Below are 12,448 nucleotides of genomic sequence, written 5' to 3' on the forward strand. Positions count from 1 at the left end.
GAGATGCATTTGACACCTAAAGACACCTGCAGATTAAAAGCGAGGGGATGGAGAAACATCTATCATGCTAACAAACGTCAAAAGAAAGCTGGAGTAGCAATACTTCTGTAGGACAAAGTAGACATTAAAACAAAGACTATCACAACAGCAAAAGACGGACAGTGCATAATATTAAAGGGAGAATCCAAAAAGAAGATATAACAATTGTAAATATCTATGCACCCAACGCAGAACACCCAAATACATAAAACAGATAATAACAAACATAAAGGAACGAATCAATAATAGAATACTAGGAGGGGACTTTAACACTCCATTTACACCAATGGACAGATTTAAACAGAAAATCAAAAAGATGGTTTTGAATGACACACTGGAACAGATAGACTTAACAGATATACCCTAATATTCCATCCTAAAACAGCAGAATACAGATTCTTTTCAAGTGCACAAGGAACATTTTCTGGAAAGATCACATATTAGCCCACAAGACTCAACAAATGCAAGAAGAGTGAAGCCATACTGTTTCTGACCATAACACTACGAAACTAGAAGTCAACCACAAGAAAAAATCTGGAAAGACCAAAATACAGGGAGGTTAAATAACATAATACCAAACAATGAGTGAATCAACCTGGAAATAAAAGAAGAAATTAAAAAGTATATGGAAACAAATGAAAATTAAAACACAACAGTCCAAAACCTTTGGAAAACAGCAAAAACAGTTCTAAGAGGGAAGTTTATAGCAATACAGGTCACATCAAGATCTCAAACAAACAACCCAACCTTATACATAAAGGAGCTAGAAAAAGAACAAACAAAACCTAAAACCAGAAGGAAGGAAATAATAAAGATTAAAGCAGAAATAAATGTTATAGAAACTAAAAAAAAATAGAACAGATCAATGAAACCAAGAGCTGCTTCTTTGAAAACAAAATCCATACAGTTGATAAACCTGTAGCCAGACTTATCAAAGAGAGAGAGAAAGAGAGAGAAAGGACTCAAATAAATACAACTGCAAATTGAAGGAAAGCTGAAAGAAATTTAATCAGTAATGAAAACCTTTCAACAAAAGTCCCAGAGCAGATAGCTTCATAGGCAAATTCTACCAAACATTTAAAGAAGAGTTAATATCCATCCTTCTCAAACTGTTCCAAAAAATAGAAGAGGAAGAAAAACTTCCAAATTCATTCCATGAGGCCAGCATTACCCTGATAACACCACCACTAAAAAAGAGAAGTACAGGCCAATATCCCTGATGAACATAGATGCAAAAATCCTCAACAAAATACTAGCAAACTGAATCCAACAATACATTTAAAAAAAATAATTCACCATGATCAAGTAGCATTTAATTCTGGGTTGCAAGCGTGGTTTAATACTTGCAAGTCAATCAACATAATACATAATATCAATAAGAACCATGTAATCATTTCAATTGATGCAGAAAAAGCATTTGACAAAGTACCACACCCATTCATGATAAAAACCCCAACAAAATAGGTATAGAGGGAACATACATCAACATAATAAAGGCCATATATTTAAAACGCACAGCTATATGTATATGGTCAACTGATCTTTGACAAAGCAGGAAAGAATGGCCAATGGGAAAAAGACTCTTCAATAAATGGTTTTGGGAAAACTGGACAGCAACATGCAAAAGAATGAAAATGGACCACTTTCTTACATCATACACAAAAATAAATTCAGAATAAAGACCTAATGTGAGACCAAAACCATAAAAACCCTAGAAAAGAGCACAGACAGTAATTTCTCTGACACTGGCCATAGCAACTTTTCCAGATAGGTCTCCTGAGGCAAGGGAAACAAAAGCAAAAATAAACTATTGGAAGACTCTGTCAAAATAAAAACCTGCACAGCAAAGGAAACAATCAAACTAAAAGGCAACCTACTGAATAGAGAAGATATCTGCAAATGACATGTTTGATTAAGGGCAAGTATCCAAAATCTATAAAGAACTGATACAATTCAACATCTAAAAACTAATCTAACTAAAAATGCGCAGAAGACATGAACAGACATTTTTCGAAAGACACACAAATGGCCAACAAACACATGAAAAGATGCTCAACATCACTCATCATCAGGGAAATGCAAATCAAAACCACGATGAGATATCACCTCATACCTGTCAGAATGGCTCAAATCAACAACACAAGGTGTTGGCAAGGATGTGGAGAAAAAGGAATCCTCCTGCATTTCTGGTGGGAATACAAATTGGTATAGCCAATATGGAACACAGTATGCAGGTTCCTCAAAAAATTAAAAATATAACTACCCTATGATCCAGTAATTGCACTACTGGTTATTTAACCAAAGAATACAAAAGTACTAATTCAAAGGGACACATGCACCCCTATGTTTATAGAAGCATCATTTACAACAGCAAAGATATGGAAGTAGCCCAAGTGTCTATAGATAGATGAATGGATAAGGAAGAAGTGCCATATATATACAATGGAATGTTATTCAGTCATAAAAAGAATGAAATCTTGCCATTTGCAATGACATGGGTAGAGCTGGAGAGTATAATGCCAAGCAAAATAAGTCAGTCAGAGAAAGACAAATGCCATATAACTTCACTCATAAGTGGAATTTAAGAAACAAATGAGCAAGGGGGGAAAAAAAGAGAGGGAGACAAACCCATAGAGAACTCTGAATATACAAAATAAAGTGATGGTTAACTGTTAACTATAGAGAACTGATGGTTACCAGAAGGGAGGTGGGTGGGGCAGAGGTCTTGAGTACACTTGTCATATGGTGAGCAAAGGGTGATGTATGGAATGGTACACCCGAAACTAATATAACACTGTATGTTACCTTACTGGAATTAAAATAAAAACTGAAAAAAAAAAACAAAAACAAAAACAAAACCTATTTGTATTTTCCAAAGTTTACTTTATGTAATGGGACTAAACTGAGACTTTTTATGGGACTAAACCATAAAAAAAAAATTTATTCAGCTATGAAACTGGTGACAAAACATAGCAGCCAAGGTCCGAGAGCATTATCAGGTTTTAACTTTTGCATACAGTATTTAATGCACAGTAAATTTTTTTTGTAATTTGTGTGACAGAAATATTTAGAGATAAACCAATCAAATGTAGTTTTAGTCAGAAAAAAAAAAAAGACTTGCTTCAAATCTAACAACACATACAGACTGAAAGTGAAGACAGAAAAATATATACCATGTAAACAGAAGCAGAAAAAAAAGCAATGCTTGTATCAGACAAAATAGACTTTGAAATAAAGATCGCAGCAAGAGACAAAGACACTACATAATAGTGTAAAAGGGATAAAAGAATCACTCTAAAAGGAGGACGTAACAATTATAAATACCTATGCACCCAATACAGGAGAACTTAAATACATAAAGCAAACATTAACAAAGAAAAAAAATGGATGGTAACACAATAGTAGGAGACATGAAAAATTCATTTATACCAATGGACAAATCATCCAGACAGAAAATCAGTAAGAAAACCAACAAAAATCTATCAACACACTAGACCAGATGGATGTAACAAATATACACAGAATGTTCCAACCAAAATCAACAGAATACACGTTTTTCAAGTGTAAATGAAACATTCTCCAGGACAGAGGACATGTTAGGCCACAAAACAAGTCCCAATTTTAAAAGTTTGAGATGGTTACCAGAGAGGAGGCGAGTGAGAGGATGGGTGAAACAGGTGATGGGGATTAAGGAGTGCACCTGCTGTAATGAGCATCGGGTAATGTATAGAATTGAATCACTATATTGTACACCGGAAAACTATTACTGTATGTTAGAATTAAAAAACTAAAAAGTTTGAGATCATATCAAGCATCTTCTCTGATCACAACACTATGAAACTAGAAATCCATTAAAAGAAAAACACTGGGCAAACTACAAACACACAAAACGGCTAAATAACACCTTACTAGACAACCAATAGATCAACAAAGAAATCAAAGAGGAAATAAAAAAAATACATGGAGACAAATGCAAATGGAAAACACAATGGTCCAAATTCTTTGGGATGCAGTGAAAGTAGTTCTAAGAGGAAAATTCACAGTGATACAGGCTTACTTCAAGAAACAAGAAAAATCTCAAACAATCTAACCTTACATGTAAAGGAACTAGGAGAACAAAGCCCAAAGCCAGTACAAAGGAGGATATAATAAAGATCAGAGCAGACATAAATGAAATAGAGACTTAAAAAACAATAGAAATGATCAATGAAACCAAGAGCTGGTCCTTTGGGAAAAAAAAAAAAAGCGAGCAAGAGAGGGATAAACATTTAGCCAAACCCAAAAAGACACAAAGAGTCGTCAAGTAAGTAAATGCACAAAAGGAGAAGATATTACAACTGACACCACAGAAATACAAAGAATTCCAAGACAATATTTGAAAAGGCATATGCCAACAAATGGACAACATAGAAGAAATGGCTAAATTCCTAGAAACATATAATCCTCCAAAACTGAATCAAGAATAGAAAATTTGAACAGATCAAATACCTTAACAAAATTGAACTGGTAATCAAAACACTCCAATGAACAAAAGTCCAGGACTAGATGACTTCACAGGTGAGTTCTAGCAAACATTTAAAGAAGAGTTAATATTTAGTCTTCTCAAACCATTTCAAAAAACAAAGAGGAAGGAAAACTTCCAAATTTATTCTACAAGGCCAGCATTACCCTGATACCAAAACCAGACAAAGACACCATCTCTGATGACCATAGATGTACAAATCCTCAACAAAATATTAACAAACTGAATTCAGTAATACATTGAAAGGATCATTCACCACAATCAAGTGGAATTTATTCCAGGAATGCAAGCGTGGTTCAATATATGCCAATCAATCAATGTGAAACTTTACCCTAACAGGTATAAAAACCATATGATCATCTCAACAGATGCAGAAAAAACATTTGACTAAATTCAATATCCATTCATGATAAAAACTCAAGTGGGTTTAGAAGGAAGATATCTCAACATAAAAAAGGTCATATATGACAAACCCACAGCTAATATCATACTCAACGGTGAAAAACTGAAAGATTTTCCTTTAAAGGAAAATCAGGAACAGGACAAGGACACCCACTCACCACTTTTACTCAACATAATACTGGAAGTGCTAGTGGCAGCAATCAGACAAGAAATAAAAGGCATCCAGACTGGTAAGGAAGTAAAAAACTGTCACTATTTCCAGATACATATAGAAAAATCCTAAGACTCCACAAAAAATTTTTTTTGAAAAATGAATTCAGTAAAGCTGCCGGACACAAAACGAATATACAGAAATCTGTCACATTTCTGTACACTGAGAACAAAGTAGTAGAAAGAGAAATTAAGAAAATAATCCTAAATGGGATTATTATCATTAATTGACAGAATACTAGGAATAAATTTAATCAAGGAGGTGAAAGAGCTATACTTTAAATTTTTTTTTAATGTTTATTTTTGAGACAGAGAGAGACAGAGCATGAACGGGGGAGGGGCAGAGAGAGAGGGAGACACAGAATCTGAAACAGGCTCCAGGCTCTGAGCGGTCAGCACAGAGCCCGACGCAGGGCTCGAACTCACGGACTATGAGATCATGACCTGAGCCGAAGTCGGACGCTTAACCGACTGAGCCACCCAGGCACCCCAGAAAGAGCTATACTTTAAAAACTGTAAGACATTGATGAAAAAAATGGAAAACAACACACATAACTGGAAAGATATCCCATGCTTGCATAAAGAATTAATATTGTTAAAGTGTCCATACTACCCAAATCAAATCTACAGATTCAATGCAATCCCTATCAAAATACTAACAGTAGTTTTCACAGAACTAGTACAAATAATCTCAAGATTTGTATGGAACCACAAAGACCCTAAGGAGCCAAAGCAATCTTGAGAAAGAACAAAGCTGGAAGTTATCACAACTCCGAATTTCAAGATATACTACAAAGCTACAGTAATCAAAACAGTATGGTACTGGAACAAAAATACACATAAAGATCAAAAGAACAAAGAGCACAGAAATAAACCCACACTTATATGGTTAATTAATCTACAAGAAAGGAGGCAAGAATACACAATGGGGGAAAGACAGTCTCTGTAATAAATGGTGCCAGGAAAACTGGACAGCTACATGCAAAAGAATGAAAGTGGACCACCTTCTTACACCATACACTAAAATAAAATCAACATGAATTAAAGACCTAAATGTAGGTCCTGAAACCGTAATAGTCCTAGAAGAAAACATAGGGAGTAATCTCTTGGACACTGGTCTCAGCAACATATATATGCATATGTCTCCTCAGGCAAGGGAAACAAAAGCAAAAATAAACTATTGGGACTACATCAAAATAAAAAGCTTTGCGCAGCAAAGGAAATCATCAACAAAACAAAAAAGGAATCTACTGAATGGGAAAAGACATTTGCAGATGATAATCCAAAATATATAAAGAATTTATACAACTCAATAATAAATAATCCTATTTATAATGGTCAGAGGACCTGAATAGACATTTTTCTAAAAAAGACAATAGCCAAGAGACTCATGGAAAGATGTTCAACCTCACTAATCATCAGGGAAATGCAAATCAAAATCACAGTGAGATACTGCCCTACCCTTGTCAAAATGGCTAGAATCAAAAAAAGATAAGGAATAACAAGCACTGGCTAAGATGAGGAGAAAAGGGCACCTTTGTGGTGGGAATGTAAATTGTACCAACCACTGTGGCAAACAGCATGGAAGTTTCTCAAAAAATTAAAAATTGAAATAGTGTAACAGTCCAGTAATTCCACTACTGGTTATTTATCCAAAGAAAACAAAAACACTAATTTGAAAAGACATATGTACTTAAAAAGAAAAGTTAAAAAAAAAATAGATAAGATATATGTACCTCTATGTTTATTCCAGCATTATTTGCAATAGCCAAGAAAGGGAAGTAATCTAAAGTATCTAGTGATAGACAAATGGATAAAGAAGATATGGGGTATGTGTGTGTCTATGTGTGTGTGTATACATACATACACAATGGAATATTAATCATAAAAAAAGAATGCGATCTTGCTATTTCTTTTAAAAAAAAATTTTTTTTTTTAATGTTTATTTATTTTTGAGACAGAGACAGAGCATGAACGGGGGAGGGCCACAGAGAGAGGGAGACACAGAATCCGAAGCAGGCTCCAGGCTCTGAGCTGTCAGCACAGAGCCCGACGCGGGGCTCAAACTCACGGACCGTGAGATCATGACCTGAGCCGAAGTCGGACGCTTAACCGACTGAGCCACCCAGGTGCCCAGCGATCTTGCTATTTCTGACAACATGAAATGGACCTAGGGAGTATAATGCTAAAAGAAATCACAGAAAGATAAATACTATATGATTTCACTTATATGTAGAATCTAAAAACAAAACAAATGAAAAGACAAGCAAACAAAGCACAGAAACAGATTCATAAATACAGAAAAGAAACTGGTGGTTGGCAAAGGAGACATGGGACAATGGGTGAAATGGGGATTTAGTACAAACTTCCAGGGTTGCCTGGCTGGCTTTGTTGGTAGAGCATGAGACTCCTGATCTGGGGGTCGTAAATTCATGCCCCACACTGGGTATGGAGATTACGTAAAAATAAAATCTTAAAAAAAGAAAAAACAGAAGTACAAACTTCCAGTTAAAAAATAAGTAAGACACAGAGATGAAAAGTACAGTATAGGAAATACAGCCAATAATACTGCAACAACATATGGTGATAAATGATTTAAAAAAAAAATCTGTAAGATAGCTTTAATTTGCTTATTCTGTAAACCAGTACGAAGGTACAGTTAAATTCAATGCAAATAAAAACCGATATATCTTTGTAAGCATGACCAATTTTTGCTCATGTATGGAAAGTAATGGAATAAGAATTAAATATACACTTGAAGAAACATGCCTGCAGATCTGTTTCAGCAGGGCTTTCATTTTCATCATCTCCTGCTCTGACAGTATCAGAATGACAATCTTCCTCAGCTTCTGCCTGAAGGGGAAAACAAAATAATCATCAGGAATATGCAAACATCAGTTTCCCTTTGTAATCCACATCTCCTTGAGCTACTTGCCCAGTGAAATATTTAGTTGCTTCTCTCTCATCTCCTTCACAGTTAAGTTTAATGATTCCAGTAGAATAAAATTCCATACTTTTTTTTTTTTAACAGTGCAGAATAAACAACTTTACTGGACTCCAGTTAAAATGTTATGGTAGATGATTTAAAACAGCTCTGCTTCAGAAAATAACATTTAGTTGTAGCATAGAGTTCAGCAAATAGTTTTCTTTTCATCCAGCACTTTTAGTCCATAGGTAGATGCCCTTCCTTTTACACCACTGGCATGTTACTAATATGTGAATGCGACTTTTCTCTTATTTTAAATGTCCTGGGAAAGGTCATTAATTAAAGACATGTAATAGTGAATGTTTCTGTAAAGAAGCCTGTTCTGTCTTATAAACCCAGATTTATATATACTGGATTGATTTAAGTGGAAAAAAAATGGGCTGGAATTACTGTGCAATGGTTTGGGGCTTAACAAGGGTCTCAGGTCAGTTTCCTTGCATTTTATCCTTTTATTCTCAATATGTGTTTGCTAAGTTAAACTGAATCCTACTTTCCAGTGAAAATGAAATGCTTCTTCAGTTCAGTCTGTTAGCTAACAGGCTCAGTAGCAAATGGGACTTGCTCAACACTTCATGTGTTCAGTCCCACAATGTGGTAATAGGGGAAATGACCAGAGGATTAGAAATTAGAATAAAACCTACTTAATTTCACTTGTTTCCAAGATGCAAGCTTTATAATTGTAAATTTTCACTGTAATTTGTTTCTAGGACAAAACACATTAACACAAATTTTTGAACTTGGCAACCTGACAGACTTGTACTACTTTACAGCACAACATAAATAAGCCTCATTTCATATCTTATCTCTGGCAACCAGACTCAAAGCAGAGGTGACTTTAAGACTTGAACTAGTTAGTATATTGGAAAGTGCTGGGCACACCGCAAAGGATAAATTAACGAAGATATCAATGAAAGAGGCCAAGATTCTGAATTAATTTCCAGAAAAATGGAAAATGGAAGCATTAATGTATTATCAAATATATTTTTTGGTCTCTTTAAGCTGGGAGCTTTTGTACTAATAGGAAAACCCATAATGAAGGACTTTGAATTTTTTTTTTAATTTAAAAAAATATTTTTATTTATTTTTTAAATTTACTTATTTTGAGAGAGACCGTGCAAGTGGGAAGGGACAGAGAAGGAGACAGCAAGGATCCCAGGCAGGCTCTGTGCTGCCAATACAGAGCCAAATGCAGGGCTTAAACTGAAGAAACTGTGAGATCATGACCTGAGGAGAACCAAGAGTCAGACACTTAACTGATTGAGCTACCCAGGTACCCCAGGACTTTGAATTTATAGACCCCATTGAGGAGCATCTTTCTATCCTTAAATAAGAGGCTGCTTTGTCACTGTAAACACTAAGTGCAGCTAATGGGAGGGGACCTGAGCTCCCTCTGACATCCTCTTAGTAACTCAGCCTTCTAACTCTGGCCTAGCAGTCTTACTAAAGTGACTTCATTCCAGAGCTTCCCCTGCTCTCTCCAGCTCCATGCTCTTGCACATGCTGCTTGCTCTCTCCATATGGAATAACTTCTTCCTCACTTGGTAACTTCTCTTCCTTCAAGGTTCAGTTCAGGGATCATCCCAGTAAGTCTAATCATTTGAACTGCCTTTGTTTCCCTACAACATTCGTGCTTGTATCATAGCATTTAACAGCTGTATTGAGATTATTTTTGTCTCTTTGCTAGAGTCAGTGCATTGGGAACAGGATCAGTCGTATTAGTAACCTTAGAGGGCCAAACACATTGCTTAAGTTGTAGAAAAAGCCTGTCCAGGCTTCACCTTTCACATCTGTGAAGAGAGGGTTGTTGGATTTGATAACCTCTGAGGTACTTTTTCATATGTGACATTTTATGATTAACAGTTTACCATAAATCGGGGCACCTGGGTGGCTCAGTTGGTTGGCCGTCCGACTTTGGCTCAGGTCATGATCTCACAGTCCATGAGTTCGAGCCCCACATCAGGCTCTGTGCTGACACCTCAGAGCCTGGAGCCTGCTTCAGATTCTGTGTCCCTCTCTTGCTCTGCCCTTCTCTCACTAGTGCTCGGTCTCTCTAAAAATGAATAAACATTAAAAATAAATAAATAAAAATTTTTACCATAAATCACCTTACAGGTCTGGTTATATTGGAGATCTAGTATTCGTTGGGGTCTAGCACCAATAGGAGCTCAAAAAAAATTGTTTGAATTAACAAAAAATGTCATGTGGACATACAGAGCATGTCTAAAGAATGAGGAAAAGAAACAGGAAATCTTTAATACAGAAAGCATCTTCTCCCCTGAGTTCCTGCTTTGTTCTTGAATTCCAGTCCTTTATTACTTTGATATTGACAGTATGATGACTATCAAATTTGGGGTTTTACTACATTTTGTCAACTCAAATACTACTTGAAATAAGTAGGTCCCCAGCTGTCACCCAGAGATTTTCATTTTATTTTTCATAATTGAATCGAGCTAAACATCACCTTTGACTTGAGTTGCTTATGTCTTCATCATTTTACTCCTGTTTTGCAGATGGGATTAATGAAATATAAAAAGTTAAGTGCTTGGGGCGCCTGGGGGCTCAGTTGGTTGGGTGTCCGACTTCCGCTCAGGGCGTGATCTCACGGTCCGTGAGTTTGAGCCCCGCGTCGGGCTCTGTGCTGACAGCTCAGAGCCTGGAGCCTGCTTCAGATTCTGTGTCTCCCTCTCTCTCTATCCCTCCCCTGCTCACACTGTCTCTCTCTCAAAAATAAATAAACATTTAAAAAAAAAAAAAAGTTAAGTGCTTAATCCTGGTCGGTCAGAGAACTATTCTGAAAGCTTAAGGGCGTAATCAATTACTGCTTTTTCTATCATTCTGGTTAATTTAACAAAATAAGTTCACCCATCCATTTATTTAATAAAACATCTGAGTGTCAGCTCATTGGTTTAGTATCATTTCACACCTGATTCATTCAATCCTGGTTAGTCTCTCAGATGGAAAATGTACTCAAAGCCAAAGAAAGGCAGTTCAGGATAGAGACTACACATTCCAGCATGCAACAGTCCCATGGAATTTGCGTTGTCAATTTCTGGAGCTTAAGCCAGTCTCTCCATTTGGACCGCACTGACGCTGCTCAGGCCCTCACCGCTACGAAGAGAGACATAATCTCTCTGAACCCACACCGCCAGGACCGCCTGCCAACATCCTACCCATGGCACTTGATGCGTCACGGGGCAGGTGCGTCCTAAACCCAGGACTCCTTAAAGGACCTGAACGGCTTCTCCGTGGGTACTGCTTGCCGGAGGGGTAACAATCAACAAGTTGTCTCCGTTTCCCAAGGTTCCCTCAGCCAATTTCAGATGCTGCAACGGCTCACCTGAACCTACCCTCACTGCTTTTGATAAAATCCCTCGAGGGGCACATCCTGAGCAAACCAAAAAGAGTCATTCTTTTCTGTTGTCCTGCAAACCCGCTCTTTCTCACACCGGATCCCGGCTGCGGGGGTTCAAGCAGGAGGGAACGCAAGGGAGCGGTCGGGGATGGTACCCGCTCCACTCCCTCTCAGGCCAAAGGCCCCACAATGGGTGGCGGCCGAGCAGCTCCTACTCCTCCCAGTCTCCACTTCCCGCTCTCTCGGGGCTCCTCCCAGGCCTAGCCCCTCCTTCACACCGCACTCCCACCTCGCAGTGTCCCTGCGAGCCCCCTCCCGGGTTACCATGCTGGCGAGGCGGCCGGCCGCCGTCGAGGGGCTCTCCGCACCCCCTCTGCACCGCTCCCCCGAGGAGGTGTGCTGGGTGTCCGGGTGTCTACTCCTGTCCGTCTGCTTCAACAGGGCTTAGCAGAGTTCTCGGTCGGAGAAGCGCACCAGGCAGCGGCAGTAACTGCGGGCCCGGCGTACGGCAGCCATCTTCGCAGGGCAGGGGGCCAGATCCGGGCGCGCTAGAGCGACGGCCGGGAACTCGCGGAGCGGAGGGACGCCCGCTGCCAGCGGAGGCCGAGGACCAAGCGAGCACCAGAGCGTCGACGCTGCTGAAAACCCCGGACGCCGCGGAGGAGCTGCCCCCTCTACTGCGGAAACCTGTGCGGACGCACCGAGCATGCGCAGTGCCGCTGCCGCTTGCGTGCGCCTCACGGCTCCCTGGCCTCGAGCGCGCTCCCTAGTGGAGGGGTAGGAGGTGTGCGCGAGGTCGCCTTGGCAGATCACCAATTTGCCGACTTCGAATTCAACCTATGTATTCGTCTCAGTGACCACTTATGCAAACTTGAACAAGCATTATATCAAAAATGTTTATAACTCAAATCTAGGGTTGAGACCCTAAGGTAAACAT

General features: G+C 38.5%; 1 protein-coding gene across 2 annotated transcripts in view; it reads right to left on the reverse strand.

Annotated features, from left to right (window-relative positions):
- FBXO9 (F-box protein 9) overlaps positions 1–12,077 on the reverse strand; it is a 46,645-nt gene extending 34,568 nt beyond the window's left edge. The window contains exons 1-3 of one of the 2 annotated variants that reach the window (XM_053904798.1): positions 11,836–12,077; positions 10,025–10,209; positions 7,943–8,026 (exon numbers count right to left, since the gene is read on the reverse strand). In XM_053904798.1, coding sequence (XP_053760773.1) covers positions 7,943–8,026; positions 10,025–10,027 — 87 coding nt within the window. In that variant the 5' untranslated portion in view covers positions 10,028–10,209; positions 11,836–12,077. The remainder of the gene's footprint in view (positions 1–7,942; positions 8,027–10,024; positions 10,210–11,835) is intronic. The other variant, XM_019457421.2, reaches the window with a different exon arrangement.
- Between the last annotated feature and the right edge of the window lie 371 nt (positions 12,078–12,448).

Source organism: Panthera pardus, unplaced genomic scaffold (genome assembly GCF_024362965.1).
Source record: "Panthera pardus isolate Hobbes unplaced genomic scaffold, ASM2436296v1 HiC_scaffold_17, whole genome shotgun sequence".
NCBI lineage: Eukaryota > Metazoa > Chordata > Mammalia > Carnivora > Felidae > Panthera > Panthera pardus.